The sequence below is a fragment of the Sceloporus undulatus genome, chromosome 2, assembly GCF_019175285.1.
Source record: "Sceloporus undulatus isolate JIND9_A2432 ecotype Alabama chromosome 2, SceUnd_v1.1, whole genome shotgun sequence".
Taxonomy (NCBI): Eukaryota; Metazoa; Chordata; class Lepidosauria; order Squamata; family Phrynosomatidae; genus Sceloporus; species Sceloporus undulatus.
In genome coordinates this window covers 138715879-138738651 of record NC_056523.1, presented here as the reverse complement: position 1 = coordinate 138738651, position 22773 = coordinate 138715879, and the positions used below count along the sequence as shown (strand labels likewise).

Sequence of the window (22773 nt, the reverse complement as noted above, 5' to 3'; positions counted from 1 at the left end):
GATTCATTTTTAGTACAGTCCAACGTATGTTGTCTGAATTTTGAGTCATAAATAAATCTTTGGCTTTGCTGTGTTAATAACCCTAAACTACTGGATAGAGAGAGGGGGGGAAGTGTACTTCAAAGATGCCTTTCTTTTATCTAGGCCACAGAATAGCATACACATACAATATAGTTCTGATTCCCACGGCAGTGAGCCAGCAAAGCATGGAGGTGATGGGTAGGGAGAGGTTGAATTATTGTTCCATCTCTGGAAAAGAAAGCCTGAATCCTCTCCAGTGCAATGGCTCCTTCCAGCAAAGTTTTCCTTCAGAAAGTCTCTTCCAGATCAAGAGTGAGGCATCTGTCTCCTGGGTTATGGATCAAACAGGAGTTGCAGCATTGGGAAGCCTTTCTGAGAATACATAGGCTTCCACCACCTTATCTTGCCCAACTTCTGAAGTGCTGCATAAGCACGTGGAGGTGGGGAAAGCATGCTCTCCAAGTATTTAAATGCAGACCAGGTAGACGTGTGGGCAGTAAAACTGTCTGCTACTACATTTCACAAAGGATTTCCAAACAACCTCCTTATCTGCTAGTATAAATCGGGATGGGTGGGTGGGGGTCCATTGCTGCATTTACCTCTGCAGCACACCCTTTGCAAGGAGTGGTAAATGTCCTCTATAGTTACAGGTGCTGTGAACAATGACTGAAGGTGATGTCATTCTAATTCTAGTTGCAATACCAGGGAGAAATCTCAATTTTTCTAGCATAATTTGCCATAAACAAACAAGACAAAACAGAGCCCAGCATTCTCTTAAATACTATTGACCTCAATCAGCCATTCAGCTATGGAGCTCCAGGGGTAGAGTTCATGGGCTTACATGAAGAGACCAACACTGTTATGCAATTACATTTCATTCCTGGCCAGGTGAGTAGAATTCAGGTACCTACATTCTATATTTCATTTTCAGATATGTTCCCAATAACCAAGAGACATTTGTATGCATTTTATTGGCTGACTTGGACTTTGCTACTAGACTACCAGGATGTTAAACACAGTAAATACTATGATGATGTGTCAGTGAACAAGAAAGAAAGCTGTTTATGCCTTTTCCATTTAACACTAAAGTGACTTGTTGCTCAGTACTTTTCTGTGTCCTCTATCTCATGTATGTTAGATGATAGGAAAGTTCCTGGCTTGTTGAGAAGGCTCTCAACTATAGCTGATTCCTGCTGAGGGAGAGGATTTCAGTTTCGTGAGCTTGCTCAGATGCTTAGGTAGCCAGATCCTTGGCCAAATCCAACACTGCTTGATGCAGGCTCTGGGTTCTAGAGCTCATTAGCTGCTGTGTTCCCTCTTAATGCTATTTATATTGGAGCCAGCAACCTAAATGTAAGTCCAGATGGCTATCACCTTCCTCTTACACCAACCTTGGAATAAAAGTGAAGTAGTGGAACTGCAGCTGGAACCTGCAAACTACTCTTCATGAACCAGACACAGTCCTATGATGGTTTTTTGGGCTATGTGGCCATGTTCTAGAAGAATTTCTTCCTGACGTTTCGCCAGCAGATGCCATGTAGCCCGAAAACCCACAAAAAACTATGGATGCCGGCCATGAAAGTCTTTGACTTCACAGTCCTATGATGCCTAAGACTAATGGAGCCTATTTGTCGTATCCCTTTTTAGACTAGAGTTTGAGCTCATGCAGCATTTTATGTGATTTTCTTAAAGTGCCACAGGTCTTACATGCTTTTGCTGTAGCTAATGTAACCTGCTTGCCTTTCAAATTTGGCACAGCTTATAGAATTTTTTTATTAGTGCTTTTTAAAAAAGTAGCATGTACCCTGTTGGACAGGCTGCCTATTATTACTGTTTTACTTATATCCTGCCTGTCTCCCAGTATAGAGACTCAAGGTGGCTAACAACAAATTTAAAACAGAAGCATTTAAAAAGTATAAATATGAAATTTAAAAAACAAATAATGTAAACAGTTAAAACAATTATGCATTTAAAATGTATTAAATTGTATACAAACCTTGACTTGTACAGCCCATCAAAACTTTTGTACCAAGAGATTTTCTAATGTTTTCCATGCTTTAGCTATTTATAGTGTTGCAGCACTTACAATAAGTGCTACATGATCTTTATGTGGCAAGCTTTCCATTTCACAGTTTTAAATATAGTAATAATAGTACCCATCTGAAGTTAATGTTTTAGCCCAGCATTTGACTTGCCCATCCTAGAATCTATATATTTTTGGACAAGTTAGCCACATGTGATTCTAATCGCCTATTTTGCTGCAATGTCTCCAGCTTGCCTTTGACACTTCATTATTGATCTTATGACATTCGAGTAGATAGTAATACCATTTATGCATTTTCTCTTGGTATTCTGAGCCCATTTTAGCACTCCCCTTTGTTAGGGATGAAGCCTCATTTTTTATTGGGATCACATGGAGAAAATGTTAGAAATAGGGAGTGACTATAAAGTGTTGAAATACCCATGGGAAATGTTGCCTCTTCTGCTAGGTGTGGTTCAACAGGTAGAATGGTTGGGCTTGTAACAAATATTCTGGGGCACCACTCCTTTTAGAATGAAGTCAGATGTAAAAAATGTAAGGTGAGAGGGAGAGTATCAGAATACACCACGTACTTCCAAACAGGGTGGAGAAGTCTCTTTTGCTGAAATGATAATGAATTAAAATTATGAGCCAAGTTAAATTTACAAGTATAAAACCAGTATTTCAGAAAAGATAGGCTTCTCTTTGGGTCACAAGCAGTGGGATTTAACAGACAACTGATTGAGACCTTTTAACTGTTCAGTTATTATATTAAGTGAGGCACTATGAAGAACCCTGAAATGACCAAGTCTTTGCTTAATTCACTCACTTGTATGAAATGGATTATGTAGAAGGAAATACAATCTGACTAGGCTGGGTTGATAATAGTGTGATATGTGTGAATCATGTCATTTAGAGGTTTGTGCTGTGGCAGTTTAGAAAAGGCTTTGCTAGAGCAGGTTTAGGAAAGAGAAGTGGCTTAAATAAAGAGGGACTGGAAGCGTTTCCAAATATAGCACCTTAGCAGAAGACAAAAACATAATAGCTGGTAAAGGTGAAGTGGGACACTGGGTGAACTTCTGCACTGCAATGAGGCACATTTTTAACATGAACAAGCAATTAAATATATTCAGGTTCACTTGATTTGCATAAGCAAGTCCCTTTTCAGTATTCATTAGAGCTGGTATTAATTTGCTAGTTGCCCTGTACAAATTTTGATATCAAATGTTTGCTGAATGTTCAGAGGATATTTATTAGAACATCTACATCTAAATCTGGTTTTGCAGCAGCATTCGCCACTTGATATATCTGACAGCTGTCTTGGTTTTGTTTAACCAATTTTGAAACACCTCCTGAATAGACGAAAACATACAGTTGATTTTACATTTGAATTCAGATGTGTTTTTGTGAAAGACAGGTTTTGAGGTTTATTCTTTGTCAGAATCCAAATTGCAGGCTTTGGAAAGCTTTTTGCATGTTTTGATGCTTTGATTCAGCTTTGATATATGTCACTTCAAACACTGATTGCAGGCTTGCTGCTCTGTTTCTTCAGTAAATACTTTGCCCATTCTATAGGAAGTTATAAGTTGTTATGTGCCTTCCACCTCGACTCCAGCATAGGGTAACCTTATCATAGGTTTTCTTGATGAGGTTTATTTAGAGGAGGTTTGCCATTGCCTTCCTCTATGGCTGAGATCACTCTGTGGGATTTGAACCCTCCTCTCCTAGTCCAGCTATGTCTCTCTTCCTACAGTCTGCCTATTGCTTTTTGATTGTGGTAGAATTCAAAGATATTGCCGTGTTAGTCTTTAGAATCAGTATGTAGAGAGATTTTGTAGCACCTTTGAGACTAACTGAAAGAAGTTGGCAGCATGAGCTTTCATAGACTTAAGTCTACTTCCTCAGAAGCATTTGGTGGAGGGGAAAAACAGGGACAGACCTATATATGCCCTTCTCACACACTAATGGCATATATAGGTCTGTCCCTGGCTTTCCACTCCACCAGATGCATCAGAGGAAGTACACTTAAGTGTATAAAAGCTCATGCTGCCAACTTCTTTCTTTCAAGTTAGTCTCAAAGGTGCTATAAAATCTTGCTACATATTGCTTTTTGAATGCATATTGGCCATAAGACAGATTCTAAAGTCCATTTTGCAGTAATATCTTTGCTTGGCAAAATGGGAAGGCAGAAGAATCTGTGCAAGCTTTCAGAACCTCCAAATCCCTTCCTCCTTTCTTTCTTTCTTTCTTTCTGGGATTTTTATCCTGCCTTTCTCCCAAAATGGGATTCAAGATGACTTACAGTAATTTAAAAAGATAAAGCTAAAACAATTACAAACGTTAAAATATAATTAAATAATACTTATATTAAAACATAAGTTAAGATAACGATTCTTTTAAAAATCACATAGAAGAGTTGGAGTTGAGGGGAAGGAACCTCAAAGGTTGGTTGTCTACTTGCTGCATTGAGATGTTATGGGAATGTCTGCTTAATAGGAGTTATGAAAGCTTTTTTGTGGTACTCTTTTGAGCTAACCTCTTAACCTTTTACTGAAATCTTAACAGTTTTCATTTGTTTAATTTTATCCCATTCTGTTTGGGAATTCATTTTTGATTGGCCTTATATTGTGATAATTACTCAACAGTACAGCTCTTGAAATGTTACTACACTTAATACAGTACTGCACTAAAGACTGCTTCTTCCATTTTTTAAATTTTCAGTGCCGTTTAGTGACGCTGCTGGATGACAACAGTTTGCACTTATGGACCCTGAAGCAGTCCAATAACAGTGCATCTGAGCTACAGGAGGAAAGGCACTTCACCCTCCGAGGACCCCCTGGGTAATTGGAATATGCTAAGTCAGACTTCTAGGAGTTGCACGGCAAAGCATTTGGAGAGCCAAATATTTCTCGTCCCTGTTTTACTGTGTAACGTTCTTGTTCGTTTGTCTGGAAACCAGGCCTAGGGAATATGCAGCCAGAGGGATTATGAAGTACCAGCAATTCTTACTGATGGCAGGGACTTCTGGCAATTACAATCCAATGTCTGAGAGATTTGCAGGTTCTCTAGCCCTGCTTTTAACCCATCTTAACCGATTCTGTGAGTTGTAAGAGGATTATATTCCACCTTTTGTGCACCTGGATGATGTGTTAATGACAAATTTCTGCCACATCACCCTTTCTTTCTCCCCTTGGGAATTTTGGAATGAGAACTTACAACTTGAATTTTAGGTTTTCAGTCTCTAAAGGAAAGAGTTCTTAGTTCCAATATGTGCTTCATATAGTAATGTATGAGTTTTGTGAAGAAAATGGATCTCCCACATTAAACTTTTCAGGATGTATGTTTCCTTCCTCCTCCTTGTACAGTTCTCCACCAAGTGCTACCCAGGTGACTGCAGTCCTCGCACATTCCTCGCAAGAACTTCTGTACCTCGGCACTGAGAGTGGCAGTGTCTTTGTGGTGGAGATCCCATCCTTCAGAGTGCTAGAAGACCAGACCATCAGTCCTGAGGTTGTGCTCCAACGGTAAACAAAGACAATTGGAATTAGGCTACGTAAGCAAGGCCTCTGGGTTGTGGTGCTAAATGCATAAACTAAAAGCATGGTGGGTAGAAGATAGAACAGGAAGTACTGGTAGATCCCTTGGTGGTTTGCAGAATCTTAGTGTTTTTTAAAAAGTAAATCCTGTAATCCTGAAGTCTTCCTTCTCCAGAACTGAAGCAGAGTTGAGAGTAGAGATTCTACCAGGAGACTCTCAAGCAGTGCAGTTATTGGATTTCTCTTTGGGTTGTTTGGCTCTTTAATCTAAAGTAGTAATACTGTTTCTATCTCCAAGGCTGCTCTGAACTGCTCTATTAAAGGATTGAAAGTATCCTTCTGTGTAGTTAACTGGAACTCATTCTTGTTGCATGTGGCTCTGGCCACACAGTGGGTTCTTAATTCCAGTCTCTTATGCTGGTCAGTCTGTGTGGATGAAGATGTTAACTTATCCTGGATGTCTGCCATGCACAGGACTCTGTGCGGGGTCATAATTCTGGATTTTGTGAGTGGAAATAAAACAAATGTCACTCTTGGGTTTAAGGACCTGTTTATGTGTAAACCTGTTCACTATTTAATTTTCCCATTTTAATCATTTAAAATACTTTTTTGTAGTTATAGCAATGTTGGCAATTAAGGTCTGATTCTTCCATCTTTTTGAAACACACACACATTTTGTTGTTGTTGTTTTGTCTTCAATTTTTTTCTGACTTATGGAGACCCTAAGGCAGGGCTGAAGGGCGGGGTATAAATACCATAAATAAACAAACAAACAAATAAATAAGCCTATTGTGTGTTTTTGTTTTGTTTTGTTTTTTGTGGCAAGTTTGCTCAGAGTGGGTTTGCCTTTGCCTTCCTCTGAAGCTGAGAGAGTATGACTTGGTCAAGGTCACCTACACCATAGTGAATTGGAGTTACTGTTTTGTAACAGATTCAGCATGTGGATCCTGCATACAGTGGTACCCCGGGATACGAATTGATCGCGTTACGAAATTTCCGGGATACGAAAAACTTAGATTGGAAAAAACTGTTCCGGGTTACGATATTTTTTTCGGGTTACGAAAAAAATATCGGCGCGAAATTCAAATGCGAAGCGCGGCTAGCGGCTTTCCAGCCGCTAGCCGCGCTTCGGAAAAGCCTTTTCGGGTTGCGAAATGTATCGGGTTACGAACGCCGCGGCGGAACGAATTAATTTCGTAACCCGAGGTAGCACTGTATTAGCAGAGATATAAAATGGGTCTGGGACTTCTGCCCAATGAATGTTATGCATCTTCTTATCATTCTTGGTCACTGGCTATGTTGGCTAGTGCTGATGGGAATTGAAGCTCTGCATCATTAGAAAATCACAGGTTCCCCACCCTTGATATGAGTGCTCTTGGGAATACTCCACTTTTGAGTGAAGGTCCCATCACAGATTACCACCAGAGCTATAGTGGCATTTGTGGAAGGATGGCAGTGGGGACCACATGGTTGTGTAATGGGTTGCAGGCTGGTAATGGCAAGACCTGTAATTAGGATGTCTGTATTATCTGGTCAAAGAGACAGATCCTTCACACAATTTTAGCAACTGTATCCTTCCATATTTTTCTTAATTCTTTAGCTCATATTAACATCATCTAGTGCTGATGTGAAGTTTATTATTTTTTTAATTTATGTTTAATTTTTATGTCATTTATTAATTTATTTGGCCTTTCCTTGCAGCATACCAGAAGATTATCGAAACAGACGGTCACTTGAATTAGTAGAAGCCTTACGGGAACATCCCCGGAACCCCAACCATATCTTAATCGGATACAGCAGAGGTCTCATCGTTCTCTGGGACTTGATAAATAACAAAGCAACCCATCATTTCCTTGGCAGTCAGGTACTTGATACATTCTAGACCAGTGGTCCCCAAACTGCGCTCTTTAACGGATTCTGGACTTCAGCTCCCAGAATCCCAGACTATTGGTCAACATGGCTGAGGCATCTGGGAGCTGAAGTCCAAAATCTCTTAAAGGGCACGGTTTGGGGACTACTGTTCTAGACTCTAGAGATTGGACTAAGGTGAAGGGGAGGAATCCCTGAATCACTAGAATATCCAGCAAAGTACATAGAATTCTCAGTGGGAAAACAAATCAGGGAAGTCAGCAGATTTGCCTTGTGTTATGTATTCTGTACAGTTATAGAGTCCTGTCATACTTTTTGGAAGAAGGAGAAAAGGCCATAGAGGAAGTGGAGGAAGATGAGTGTCTAATACTTTCCCCAGTGCAGCTTATCAATTCAGAATATCATTCTAAGGCCTTTTTTAAAAAAAGAAGAAAATATACCATGTGTGCAGACCTTGAAATGAAGACAGATTTCACAGGTTTCCATACAGGTAGCTATAGCCCCTCAGCTTCGTATTTTCAGTTCTTAAAGTACAGTTGTGTCCGTAGCAGTGAGTAATCTCCCTCCTGAGTGCCACCATTTCCAAAAGATTTTTTTTAAAAAAAGAGAGAAAGCAATTCTATATTAAACTGCATATTTGAATACTTCAGACAAAGATTACAGTCATGGAGTGGGAACATCGTAGTTTGAGATTAATGAAGGAAAGTGAGTCTGCAGAGCTACTAGGGAAAGAGGGACTATAGCTCAAAGATACAAAGATACACCATCAGATACTACTGCACCTGTTCTTGCTTTGTTTTTATTCCCATACAGCCATGAGGACTAACACTCCTCCCCCCCCCCCCCATAGCCTGACACCTTTGCATGACCCTTCCTGTTGGCTTTCAGAACACTGAATGCTGTGACTAGTTGGTTGCACACAGTTCTTGCTGGGCATAACAGCAACCTCTTTTGTCTGCTTAAACACTAACAGATTTATTATGGCATAAGCCAGTTGTTCCCAAACTTTTTATCCTTGTGAGCCCCTTTGCATCTACATGAGGATGTTGCACACCCCACTCAAGGTAGTATATGAATAAAAATACTTTGTTTAGTGTGCACATTTTTAATGACACATTCATGTGTATTCATATTTTAGCATTTTATAAGGAAATAGCTTCCTTTCTCCTCCCTCAAGCAAAGGTTCCAAGCACCCCCTTTGCCTTTCTCTTCCCCTCCAGGACAGAAAAGGTTTGGGAAGTGAGGGAAGAAGAGGGGATCTCTCAAGTCTTGCACCTCCCTTGAGTAACTTACGCCCCCCCGGGGGGGGGGGGGTGTCATCCTGCCATAGAGTTTGAGAACTAGTGGCATAAGCTTTTATGGGCCAAACCCTATACAGACATTTATCCTTGTTTTTTGGCAGTAGGGCAGAATAGGGTAAAGGGCACCCTGCAGCTAATTTATATGCAAGGGGACACCACTAAATGCACATTTTAAATATCCTAGACTAAATTTATCAACAATTCAGACTTATAGTATCTTAAGAGAAAGAAACAGACCTGAGTCAGCATTCTTCTGTTAGTTCTGTAGGCCAGACAGAGTAGTCATCTGTGACTGAGACAATCCAAATAAGCATTTTAATAAGTTCCAGGCTTCCAAGATCCTTTGATAAGGATTTCAGATAAAAGAAAAGCTAGCATTTAAAAAAAATGAAGCAATCAGTTCTGTTCTGCCAGCTTTTGGTGTGGGGTTCCTTCTTAATGGACCAAAATATTTGCTTACCTTGGACTTTGTTGCTGCTTTTTCCTAGCAACTGGAAAACCTCTTCTGGCAGAGGAATGGCCATCAGATCATCAGCTGCCATAATGACGGGAGTTATACCCAGTGGCCGGTTTCAAATGATGACAGGCAGCCTGAGCCTCTAGAAAGCAAAGTGCCTTATGGTCAGTATGCAAGTGGCTGGCCTCCATATTGTATGTGATTTGACACACATTCATAAAATCATAGAGTTGAACCACAAGAGCCATCCAGTTCAACCCTATTCTGCCATGCAGGAAGCCACAATTAAAGCACTCCCAACAAATGGCCATCCAGCCTCTGTTTAAAAACCTCCAAAGAAGGAGTCTCCACCACTCTCTGAGGGAGTGTGTTCCACTGTTGAACAGCATTACTGTCAGAAAGTTCTTCAGAGACAATCTTTGGAATCACAAAGGAAATTCTGCCCACTTGTGATAACCAGAGGTCCAATATGAGGCTGAATATTCTGTACACATGCCATCCTAAAGATATGAAAAGCAAGCAAATTGTTTCTGACAGGCAATATACTGTGTGGGCATACTAGTGTGCCAGTATATGGTCAGTATATGGCAGTGTATAGTGTGTTTGGCCTCATTTAAAATCTGAATAGTCCTCTGAAAGGATGCAGCAGACTAGTGGCATTTGATGAATAACATCCTGGTAAAGCAGTGATAGTTTCCAGTTTCCATAGATGAGAAAATTAAAGATTATTTTCTTCACTATCTCACATTAATCAGTAAAAACCAAACAGTGTTATGTGATTCTCCATTAAAATAAGCATGCACTTGAAATATGTCTTCTTTACAAATTTGCCTATCTAGGTCCTTTTCCATGCAAGGCTATCTCCAAGATTTACTGGCAAACGACAAAGAATGGGTAGGTACTTTGGTGGGTAATACAAAGCTGCTCATTTTCAGAGCTTCTAGACTAACCTTTTGGTAAGAAGCACTGCTGCTTGCTAAAAAATCTCCAGCCAACTGTCATGCTGCCTGGATTCCCTGGCCTCTTAATAACTTGAACTTTACAGCAACCCCATCAGACTGCTCGGCAAAGTGATGGGAAGCTTAGGCATTGCTGTGTCTCTTTTTGATCCATTCAGAAATGTTGATTTATAATCCCATCTTTTATCACAATCTCCCTCCCAAAGTGGTTTGTAAATAAATAGAAGGAAATGGAACTTTACATCAAAATGAAATATCCCTAAAGACACCAAATAAAAACCAGCAAAATAATAACTAAAGAAACAGCACACATCCTGAATAAAAGAGTCTTAAAAACACAAGAGATTTCTCTAGGCACCAAAAGGATAATAGAAATGATGCCAAATGATCATGCTGAGTGGGGGAATTCTATAGTTTGTATGCCATCATAAAGCTTGTCTCTGATTTCTCTGGCTTTGAAAGCAGGAAGTGGCATATGAAGAAAGTCCTTTGGCTTGTTAATTAATGGGCAGGAAGTCCTGGGAATCATGATCCCATCTGATTACACCTTTAAAAAATGGTGTTGCCTAGTTATATGTTTATTTGATGGCTAGAGACTTTTAAGAGTCAATTCTAAAGGCTCAGATGTTGTAGATTGCCATTAGAATGCTTATTGCCTAAAGAAAGAAAATGATTATAGAATTGTTGGTCTTGCTTTTAGCAATGAGGTGCTTTAAAACTTAAAAGCTATCCTTTAAGTTTTAAGTTGGGAAAAGGGTATTGGGCAGAATAGTCCTATCATATTTGCCTTGGTAGAGAAATCTGTATCTGTTGCATCTAAAGCCTTTCTAGCTCACAGTGACAAGGTCAAGAATGGTGAGATGATACTTAAACAAAACAAAACAAAAAATCCCTCTCTCATTGAATATATAGGACAGGAATCTTAAGTTTCACAGCTGGACCTATTTAAAGTACTATTTAAGGAACGGGTACGCTTGGGATCCTACAGATCAATAGCTTCCCATAGAAAACCATACTCTGTCCTCTCTGTCTGCAGAAAACCATGGGCAATTTCATTGGGAGAGGTTGAATGTTCTGCTCCCAGACTAGGAAGCCCCCCACCAGTAAAGAAGGAAATCTGCATCATCCTGCAGTCCCTTAGCTTAGTGACCAACCCCAAGCATTTAGTACTGTCCCCTGAATCGTTTCCTTGAATGTTTTTTTTTTTTTTTTAGGCTTCCATACATTATATTTCAAGGAGGGATGCCACGGGCAAGTTACGGTGACCGGCATAGCATTTCAGTTGTTTATGGCAATAGGCAAACAGCCTTTGACTTCACATCACGGGTGATAGATTTCTTTGTCATTGCCACTGCAGATCCATTTGCAGGTATGTAAGGTCTCAGGAACTGGAATTGACTGCATTAACTCTTGGGTGCACATTGGGAATGTTGCTCATAATTAAAATGCCAAATGTGAAAATTATTAATGCCAAGTTTCAGGTTTGTGGCAGAATACTAATTTGCATGCTAGTAGATTTGTATGCACTAGTGGAAAAGAATTTTGCATTCACAGGATCCAACTTCTATGGGTAAAAGCATAAAATGTTTTCATATAAATATGGAAAAGCTGAATGGCAACCATAACGTGAAACTCTAGTTGAAACCTTCCATCAAAACAAGACCATTTCATATTGCTTAAAGTCTCTTCATAACTTCATTAGCAGTGCTGTCCCTAATTACTGTCTGGAACATTTAGTGTTATAAACAAAACAGTTGCTAATGAGAAGAAGACTAGCTTTGTACTTCTATACTGGGAGTGTTAGCTCTTGTATGCTGATAAAAGATGAAGAAGGCCAATGTATTCATCCTGTGGATGCCAAGTTGCAAGATGGCTTAACTTGAATGCATATTTTTGTTTAGACGACGCAGCTCTGTACAAAACCCTGAACTTTTATCTCTTTCTTGCCCCATTCTTGTCTTGTCTTCAGCTGCTGCGAGACAAGAGGAACAGTAAACTCTGTTATTTTTTTGTGCACAGGGGGAAATATGAGCACAGGAGTCTGTCAGCAGTTGAGATCTCTTTTGCTCACTTTCCCTGGGTGCCATTTGGAGGCCTCCTGGGAATGACAGGGAACACTGAGTTTATTTAACAGAGTTGATCAGTTGATAGCACTGGCCATGTACATAACAGTCAAACAGGAACTGAAGAAGGAAGCTGTAGCTCTTGCATGCTTAGTCCAGGAAGTTGTTCAGCAGTCATCTGAGGTTTCTGTGGCAGGCTAGCTTCCCTGTAGCTGACTACCTAAGCCTAATGGGAATCTGTCTCAGCTCACCTCACATGCTACTTGGTTTGTTCAGCAGAGTGTGAGAGTGGGTCACTCGCTGTCTCCCAAATCCAATTACATTAATGAGTAATGCTTATGTAATTGCACGTTGGGTGTTGGAAAGCTGTTCTTTTTTTTCTTTTCTTTTTTTTTTTTTGCTTAAATGCCCATGTTCTGACCACTTGGGGTTGCAGGGTCAAAATACATTGTGCAATGATTGATGGGTATGTGTGTACAAAAACACCTTGTATTATGTTGTTTATGAACAGTGTGTGTAATTTCCCATTTTCCCTTTCTTTCTCAAAATGGTGCATCTGTCTTTCCTCCTTTCTTCTTCAAAGGAATTTTAAAGGGAAAACGGCAGTTTTTGTATGCCGATGCTACTCCCACTTGGCCATGAAACCCACTAGCTGACTTTGGGCAGGTCATATGCTCTCAGCCTCAGGTGATGCCAGTGACAAACCTCCTCAGAATAAATCTAGCCAAGAAAACCCCATGATAGGGTCACTTTAGGGTTACCATAAGTTGGAAACAACTTGAAGGCACACAACACACACACATCCACTATTCTTAAATAGTGTGAGATGCTTGTGTGGTGTTTGCTTTGTTTCTGTAAAAAACAGCTGCTCCATATTTCTGCTTTGTATTTTCTAAATTAATACACAATCGTTCAGCCAAGACTGCTCTACTAACAACGTATTTTGTGCTTAAGGTCTTGTAAAAGATTTTGTTTATGTGGTATGTATGTTCTAAATATGTTCCTGTTAGCATAGGGTGGGACATGAGATTAAGGGTGAAAACTCCATTTCTCCTACCCTGGTAATATAAATAAAGGCCTACATGGAGCTTACTCGGTTGCTCTATCATCCATATCATGTGTAGCTATATTTATGTGCAGGAGTAATTTTAAAGGAATTCCAGTCCTATAGGGGATCACAGTGTATTCAGTAGATAATGACACTGGAGTCTTCGGAATCTTTGTTTGCAAGCCAGAGCATGGCACTATCAGTAATTGCTTTATAAAGATGAAAAGTCACCTGATTAAAGAGAGATTTAAGTGTTTGTATTAAAAATGATATGTAATCTTAGGAAATCTTTCTAGTCAGAAAACTACAGATTATGTAAACCTTGCTGCCCAGTTCTTTATCTTTTCACATTTTATAACATATGGTGTGATAAAACTACAAATGCAGATATGGTTGCACATGAAGCAAATTTTAGAGGGGAGCTTTCAAATGAAGAATATTTTCATAGACAGTCTAGAAATAAGTAGGCAGTTGCTGGGTTCCTTTTACACAATTGTATCCACGACTGGTCTTAAAATACATTTAGGATCAATAATAATAATAATAATAATAATAATAATAATAACAACAACAACAACAACAACAACAACAGGTTTTTAATCTGATTTAAATTTAATTTTAATTTTATCGGTGTAATGATTTTTTTAAACTTCTGTATTCAGTATTTTTTAGCTATGCTTCTTTCAACTGTTGTTTTGTTGTTGTTGGTAACTGCCCTCGAGTCGATCTCAATTCATGGCGACCCTATGGATGGGACATCTCCAGGACCCTCTGTCTTCCACCATTCTGCTTAATTCCTGCAGCCCCATAACTGTGATCTCCTTAATAGAGTCCGTCCGTCTGGCCTGTGGCCTTCCTCTCTTCCTACTTTCCTCCACCTTTCCCAGCATTATTGTCTTTTCCAGTGAGTCTTTCCTTCTCAAGATGTGCCTGAAGGATGACAGCCTCAGTTTGGTCATCTTGGCTTCCAGGGAGGTTTCTGGTTTGGTCTGCTCAAGGACCCATTTGTTTGTCCTTTTAACTGTCCATGGGATCTTCAGCACTCTTCTCCAACATCAAATTTAAATGAATTTATTTTCTTCCTATCATCTTTCTTAATTGTCCAACTCTCACATCTATACATGGTAATAGGGAATACAATGGCTTGTATGATTCTAACATTTGTGCTCAATTGTATATCTCTGCATTTTAGAGTCTTTTTTAGTTCTTTCATAGCCATCCTCCCCCATTCCTAATCTTCTTCTGTTGTAAGTTGTCTTAAGTTGTTGTTGTTGTTGTTGTTGTTCTTATTATTATTATTATGTGAAATTTTGTTTTGCAAAATAAGCACTTTGCTGAGTTCAAATATAACAGAACACATGCTAGATAAAATCCTACAGTAATATGCATACATTTTGGTTTTCAAAAGCAAAGGAGAACAAGGCTTAGGCTATGCAGCTTCCAAATAGTAATAAAATTGTTCTTGTTCTCAAACAGATCAACTATTCTCAGAACCAGCAACACTGCTACATTTTAAGCAGCTTAGTTTGCTGGATTGGCCTGCGTTCCTAGAAATGTCTAACGCAGTACTAACTGGGTCACTGCCAAGTAGGTACAGGTAGGGCCTTAAAGAGCTGCAGGTGAAAGATCCTCCCCTTACAGCATTGTGTTTTGCATGGAAGAGCACATTTGCAAGTCTCTATGGATCATTTCTTCTGACATATTTACCATGCAGATAATCTTGATAAGGCATGCACATAGTCATCTATTAAGTATGATATCCAAGACTTAGACCAGAGCACAAAACAGAATTTATTACAGTCTGCCCTCCTCATATGCGGGGGATCCATTCCAGACCCACCCAGACTGTGTTTGGGGAAAAGAGCGTATGCTCAAGCCTGATAGAAAATATGTGCCCCATTACTTTTGCCAGAGCTTGCCTTCCACATAAGCTCAAAGCCACAGAAGGCAAGCCCGCCTATGGTGGGGGGGGGGGGGGGGGCTGACTGTATACTTAAAAGAAACTTTTTGGGTTTTTTTTTGTTTGTTTGTTTTAAAGGAGCTTACAAACTGTCCTTCAAAAAGTTCCCAGAGCAGTTTACAAACAGTTAAAATTTCAGTCAAAGTAAAACATTAAAACAGCTGTGAGAATCATCATGTGGCCAGAGTACAACAGCCTCGATTTAGTCATCTTGGCTTCTAAGGAGAGTCCAAGTTTGATTTGTTCTTTTTGTCTATTTGTCTTTTTAGCCAAACAAAACTGTAACAAACCTCATAAAAACAGTTGTTATTAAAAACAAACAAAAAGCAACAATGCATGTAGGGTCCAAATATCTGGAGCAATAAAGAAGTTTGTCTGGTGTGAAAATGTAGGAGTGATTTTTTTCACTATATGTTTTCTATTCCATTGGTGGATGAACATCATTGAATATGAAGCAATGACTCATATATAGCAATGGTTTCTAACGTGTAGGTTTTGAGATGTTGTTGGACTACAATTCTCAGAGTCCTCCATCATGGTTATGCCCAGTAGTCTAACCTGGGGGTTATCAAGGTATAACCCCCATAATGGGGTCAGAGTCAACTTGAAGGCACATAACAACAACAAGAATCACTGAAGCCAGTCTGTTTCTGTCATGGTGCAGTTGTTGTATTTAAGTTGCTAGAAGGTATATCAACAATGAAGATTGTGTCTAGGTTCTAACCAGATTTTTTAAAAAATATATCCTAAGCCGTTAAAAATGTGAATGAGTTTTGACTAGGGCTGCAGTGTATGGGGCACTAGGTTGGGAAAGACTGCCTTAAGAGAAGACCCTATAAGCCCTCATCTGGCTCAGCCAAATGTAGTGCTCATGCCACATGCATCACTGACTGTGTCCTGATGTCTCCTGAGTCACAGCTGGAGCCAGACCTTCTGAATCTTTTATAGATGAACCTTGCCACTTGTCATGTTTTCATTTATTGATGAATATTTTCATTTCCTGATGAAAGTATATCATGCTTTTCCCCCTCCCTTGCTTGGTGTCCTCTCCCAAGAAATGATTCCATATTTATATACCTCTTCTTGCAGAATTTGATGACCCATCTGCAATGGTGGTCTTAGCAGAAGAAGAACTGGTAGTAATAGATCTGATGTCACCAGGCTGGCCATCAGTCCAACCTCCATATCTTGCGTCTCTCCACTGCTCGGCCATCACATGTTCTCACCATGTCTCCAACATCCCTCTAAAGTTGTGGGAAAGAATAATCAGTGCTGGGAATAAACAGAACTCCCAATTCTCTAATATGGTATGGCTTGTATATATTGATTCAAACAAAATGTAGTTGAAATGAATTCAAGACATAACTCCCCACCACCACCCAAGCCCTAACATTAGATTTTGAACTCTTCCACAAACCAGGCTTTGGAGATAGAAGGTATTCCTAGAGTACATTTACACTGTAGAAATAATAGTTTGGCAATATTTAACTGGTGCCATCGTCTAGTGTCCTGGGATTTGTAGTTTTGTGAGGCACTAGCACTCTTTGGCAGAGAAGGCTAAAGACGTAAAACTACAAATCCCAAGTTTCCATAGGATGGAGCTACAACACGTAAAGTGTCAAACTGCATTATTTCTACACTGTAGATGCACCCCCTACTTTGAAAGAAGAGTACAAAAGAGTGTTTTTCTGACACCAACATCTTGGGCTTTGTCCTAAGGACGTGAAAGTAGTGATACCTCCAGTACTAAATATGCTTGATTGTGAATAGTGTAGGGAGACAAAGGTGGGTGGGTGAGAGTGTGTAGAAAGATACATTTTATGTAGTAAATAAAGAGGCTCCTTCAATACCTATGTGAACAATATTGCTTCTTGTAAAAATGTTGTTTTCACTGGTGCTTAGGTAACATGAATGGGGACAACTTGTGCACTACTTTTTTTCTGAATGCCTAGACAGTTTGTTGTCTTGGAGAAGCTTCCTTTGTGAACACAGGGGTTGATCAGATTTCTCCTGAAATTTTTCCAACTTGCCTCCCCTCTTTCTATTCCTCTACTATCCCTGTAAGTCTGCACACCTGTTTTTTTCCAATACTCTGTGAATCTGCATGCTGTAAATCAGTGATGAGAATTCCCCAACCCATGGTTTTCAGGCAGACTGCAGGCTTGCCTGTGTGCCCCCCCCCCCCCCCCTTTCCCCCCCCCTTTTTTTTTTTACAATTTGTGGGCAACGAACGCACAATGGATGCACCTAGAGGCTTCAGCTTTAGATGCCTTGACCAGTTCACAGTAGATATAGGCTTAGTTTCAGAATGCTCAGACAGTTGGTGCTGGAAAATATTTTGAGCTTTCTGCAACAGCAGCAGCAGCAGCTTACAGAGAAAATGTAGGTTAATGGATTCTCTGTGACCTTATATTAAACCTCAGCAAAAAGAAATTGGCTTCTAAAACTTTAAGAACTGATGTCTAATCTTAATCCAAACAAAGAGTAATCTGTATAAATTTGGTCTCCAATACTTTCTTGTTCCTTTCCTCCCCCGAGCCTCATCATTGCATATGTACTTACAACTTTACATATGATAAGTATGTGCTTATTTTTATTTTTATTTTAAATAATTTGTTTTTCTAGTTGTGGCCAATTGATGGAGGCTTCAGCAAGGCTCCAGATCCTCCCCAGCGGGACCTGCTGCTTACAGGGTAGGCATAAACTCCCTCACTTCTTCAGGTTTACTGCTTTGGTTTCACAGTCTCTGTCTAGAATGTTTCTGAATGCCACCTGCTGAGCAACGTGAGCAGGAAGATGCTGTTTCATTTATGTCCTGCTTATGAGTTTCCCTCTTTCATTGGCCACTGTTTGAACAGTATGCTGGGCTAGAAGCAGGCCTTAAATATGATCTGGGGGTATGTACCTCTGCACAGTCCATCTAGACGGAATGATCAATATTAGTCCTTGCTTATAAAACAGTAGCTAAAACACAGGCTTGTTTGAGGACACAGCAGTTGGTTGATCGAGATCACTGATTCTTCTAAAGCCACAGTGTTTAAAGAAGAAATGTGTGCCATTGTGTTTAATTGTTTATTTTTAAGTACACAACAAACTAAATAGGTTGCAATGCTGTTAACAATCTCCTTTTGCCACACGGAAGATCTTGCTTTGTGGTTCAGGAAGCCCTCACTCCTGCTTTTTTATCTAGATATTCCACACACACACACACTCCCCAAGAAAAGTTTAGTGGGTTTGCAAGGCTGTAGAGGGTTCCTCTACATATTCTTGGTAAGATTCTGCCACTTAAAATTCCAGGCATCTTGCATATATATATATATATATATATATATGAGAGAGAGAGAGAGAGTATAGAGTACCTGAGATATGTGTCAGTGGTCCTGGGAACCAGATACGCTGGTATTGTAGAGAGTCAATCAAAACATTCTTCATGAGACTTGAGAGAGCCCCGTGGAGATACACACTTTATGCAATGTTAGTTGGTGTACGCAACAGTGAAATGTGAAAGAAACAAAATCCTGATCTATCCAAACAAAAGCTGTCTAGCACTTCAAAAGCGACTGCATTAATGGGTTGCTCATTTGCTCCATTTGTTTACCACCCCATTCCTTTACTTAAATGCAGCTTAGAGCTTTAGAATAATGACCATTATCTAAGAGCCACAGTACATCTGTGCAGGGGAGAAAATAAGGGAAGAAAAGGAAGTTAAGCACATTCAGGTATTAAATTTCAATACAGCTGAATACTGAGCAGGTAGGCTAGTCACCACAAGAGGCAGTTCTGAGATGGCAGGAAGCAAAATGGTCTTTGGTCCCTGGTGAGCCGAGCCTTGTTGTCTCATCTTTTCCACATTACACTGCTTGTAATGTGACTTCCCCACATGAACATACTGATTATGTGCTGCACATACATTTTTATACAAATTGTGCCTGTTCTGATCATTGCCATCTCAGATATTCATTGCAATGTGTTCTTACACACACACACATGTTCATATGCTCTTCACTTCTCTTTCCACCAGGCATGAGGATGGCACAGTGCGATTCTGGAATGCTTCTGGTGTTTGTCTGAATTTGCTGTATAAGCTGAGCACAGTGAAGGTGTTCCTAACAGATGCTGATCCCAATGATAATATGAACCAGTTGGGGGAGGATGAATGGCCGCCACTGCGCAAGGTGAGGCGTCCAGAACTCAGCTTAAACCTTCTGAAGCTAAGGTGTATGATACTATAGCAAAGAAGGTACTCTTTGCCCTAGCATGTCATGCTTTGTGTTCATGATACCTCTCTTTCTTGCTTCCCTGCCCTACCAGGTTGGCTCCTTTGATCCATACAGTGATGATCCCAGACTTGGAATCCAGAAGATCTTCCTGTGCAAATACAGTGGCTACTTGGCTGTAGCAGGAACAGCAGGGCAGGTAATGAAATTAATGAAAAGGATATAGGTGGTAGTAGCGCTGTATGTGTCCAGAATCTGGAATATGATAATTCTGTGTACTCTGACCTGAAATATCTTTCTGTAATCCTCACAATTTGAGGGGTTGTGAGAGGTGGAACCACTCTTAAATGCTCAGGTAACTGCTGTGTGCTCTTTGTGCTGGTCTCTGGCTTAAAACCATGTTCAAAGTCATGTTCTTGCGAAGCCAGTTTTCACTTCACATACCCTGATGTAGCTGTAGACTCCCTCATTAAACCTGTCTTTAAATATCTCAGCTCTCTATCTAGCTTCTTGTGTTGTTCTGAGATAGCTGATGCTTCATGTCAATAATACCTCCGTGCACAGCATGCAGTGTCTATATCTAGGAAAAAGTAGGGAAGAGTGTTATATATAGTTAGGCAAACTTGGGTACTAGATAAAACTCTTCTACTAGTCAGTGATATGTAGAGAAAATGAAAAATCTCTGGCCTGTCATCTAGCTGTTTTCTTCTCACAGTGCTTGGTGGGTTTTTTTGTTTTGTTTTGTTTTGTTTTGTTTTGTACAATGTAAGGGAATCAGTAAGAGACCTTGCTGTTGTCATACTGACTCAGGATGGGCTAGGCTTTGTTCATGGATGACATTCTGACAGATATATGAAGTGGCTCCAAAAAATCCCTGTCAGATCCCTGTGAGGATCATAGAGGACCAGTGCATAGACATGGCTGAACATAATATGCTACACAGATGCTATCCAGCATCAGACAGGGAAAGCCAGTAGTAATAAGAGGAGCATGCATGTCTTCCATTATGAATTACGGAATTTGGTTTCCTTCCAAAGGGTATTAGTTCAGGTTCTTGAGGTAAGTACAGCTTTGCCCTCGGGCTCTTTAACCAATGTACCTTTTCCTCCTCTGTTTAACATCATTCCTAACACTGAGCAGTGTCCTTTATAGGCCTTTGTGTGTAAACCAACATTTAGCATCTGTTTTCACCCCCAAATTATATTCTTCAGCGTAATCCCACTTGATTTGTGAAAGCTATGCTGCTGTTGCTTCTTTTTTTTAAAGTTGCTGCACATGTGGACAGTAGCCTAAATGGCTTCTCATTAGTTGGCCAAAATATCTGTGTTCTGAGTAATTTGCCCAGTCCACCTGTGACAAAAAAGAAATCACCTGTCATAACCTGAGTAGCTATGAGAATGCTTACTCTTGAAAGTTCATTGTGGGTGGGTGCAGGTAGCCATTTACCAATGCCAGGTCCACAGGCAACTGTTTGGTTGGCTGGCCATCCATTACATCTTGCCAGGTGGTGTTAGGAATCTTGCCAAATATTCACTTCAGATCTGAAATGAGAGAAGCAGCTGTTGGCAAAAAAATTCTCATTGCTTTTGTAGATTAAAAGCACTGGATGACTTTATTGATCACATGGCATGAATTTTACAAAGACTTCTACCAGTGCTATTTTATGTTGTAATTTTTTTATTGATTTTACTTTTAATATGCTGGATTTTTATACTTTGTAGCTCAGCTTGAAATGATTTGTCCTAAATGTTGAGATATAATGCTAACAACATTCATAGTCTGCTACGATAGCCACTTGATAAATGGCTGTCCACAATTATGCACCTTTCCTTTTTCCTGATAGCATTTTTGCCCTATTCACTTCAAACTACTTTATACCATAGAATCGTATTAGTGATCTTGTCCTAATGTGAATTTGATAGCTGGAATTCCCAATCATTGAAGTAAAAGTCTAAAACAAGTGAGAAAGTTGATTAAAATGCAAACCTGTTTCTCAATGTTTTCATAGTTTAGACTCAGAGAAGGAAGTCTTAGGGTGAGGAGCAAACGATGTTGGTTTTGCAAATGTGAGAGATTTCATAATACAGTCCCGAATGAACTTCTGATCTCCTTGCCCACCCAGGTACTTGTAATGGAGCTAAATGATGAGGAAGCAGATCAGGTAATCGACCGTGCAGAAGCTGATCTCCTCCAGGATCAGGAAGGTTATAAGTGGAAGGGTCATGAACGACTGAAAACTAGAGATGGACCTGTTCGATTTGAGCCTGGCTTCCAGCCATTTGTCTTGGTCCAGTGCCAACCCCCAGCTGTAGTCACATCACTGGCCCTTCACTCAGAATGGAAACTTGTTGCCTTTGGTACAAGCCATGGCTTTGGTCTCTTTGATCATCAGCAGAAGCAACTAGTCTTTGTCAAGTAAGTTACCTCCGGGTGGGGTGGGAGGGAAATGTTTGTTTCTTTTCTAAAAAAATAGATTCCTCACTCTTGACAATATAGGGCTCAAAAAACAACCCCAGAGTCTTGCACATAGCTTCAAGATGTGTTCATGTATAGTCCTGCCAGACTGGTCTGGCACAATGGTTAAGAGCTCATGCAATCAGCTAGGAGTCCTTGAAACAAAACTCAGCTCATCCAGGAAAACATTTAGGCAAACCAGTATCCTGTCCCAAATCCTACACCTGCCGAAGTGGGAAGTTGGGTCCCTAGTGTGTGGTTGAACTGGCCACTGAAATGACTGGATTATTTGGGCCACATTAGAGCTGTACAAGGTAGAGATTCCCAAAGCAGTTGGGAAAAATGTGCATTAGAATAAGATCACTGGCCTTATCTGGAGTCAAGAAGACTTTCTAGAAGACTAGAAAGCTGTGTTTGTTGGTTTCCTGTTTTAAGAAGGCATCTTCCACCCGTTTTCTTATTGTCTGCCCTTACATTTTAAAGTAAGGCCCCATGCCACCTCTTTAATCAGCGAAACAGTTCTGATGCATCCTTGCTATCAGAAAACAGTATGCAAATGCTAGCACAGGGTGTGTTTTCTGAGCATCTCCTTACTCTTTGGACACATCAGTAAGAAAGACATTAGGTTTTTGCTTCCTCTTGAAGTAAATCTTGGGGAAACTGTTATCTCCCATTAAAGTTTAGGGGATAGTGAAGGTGAAAATATTACTACTGTACCACAAAAGAAGAAGAATTGCTCAGTAGTGCACCTATTGTATAAATATTTTGGAATGTAGAGGCAGGACAGGTGAAAACATTTATGGTTTCTTTTTTTTAAAAAAACGCCTTCAGCTTTCCAGTCTTTTTGCCTACAGAGAAAGGCTTTAAT

The 22773-nt window shown here is 40.0% G+C and overlaps 1 protein-coding gene across 2 annotated transcripts in view; it reads left to right on the top strand.

Annotated features, from left to right (window-relative positions):
• LLGL2 (LLGL scribble cell polarity complex component 2) overlaps positions 1–22773 on the top strand; it is a 79370-nt gene that overhangs the window by 40653 nt on the left and 15944 nt on the right. For both annotated transcript variants that reach the window (XM_042448213.1, XM_042448214.1), the window contains exons 4-15: positions 828–909; positions 4763–4881; positions 5407–5565; positions 7279–7441; positions 9236–9368; positions 10044–10098; positions 11378–11532; positions 16324–16541; positions 17860–17927; positions 19256–19409; positions 19546–19650; positions 21574–21866. In XM_042448213.1, coding sequence (XP_042304147.1) covers positions 828–909; positions 4763–4881; positions 5407–5565; positions 7279–7441; positions 9236–9368; positions 10044–10098; positions 11378–11532; positions 16324–16541; positions 17860–17927; positions 19256–19409; positions 19546–19650; positions 21574–21866 — 1704 coding nt within the window. The remainder of the gene's footprint in view (positions 1–827; positions 910–4762; positions 4882–5406; positions 5566–7278; positions 7442–9235; positions 9369–10043; positions 10099–11377; positions 11533–16323; positions 16542–17859; positions 17928–19255; positions 19410–19545; positions 19651–21573; positions 21867–22773) is intronic.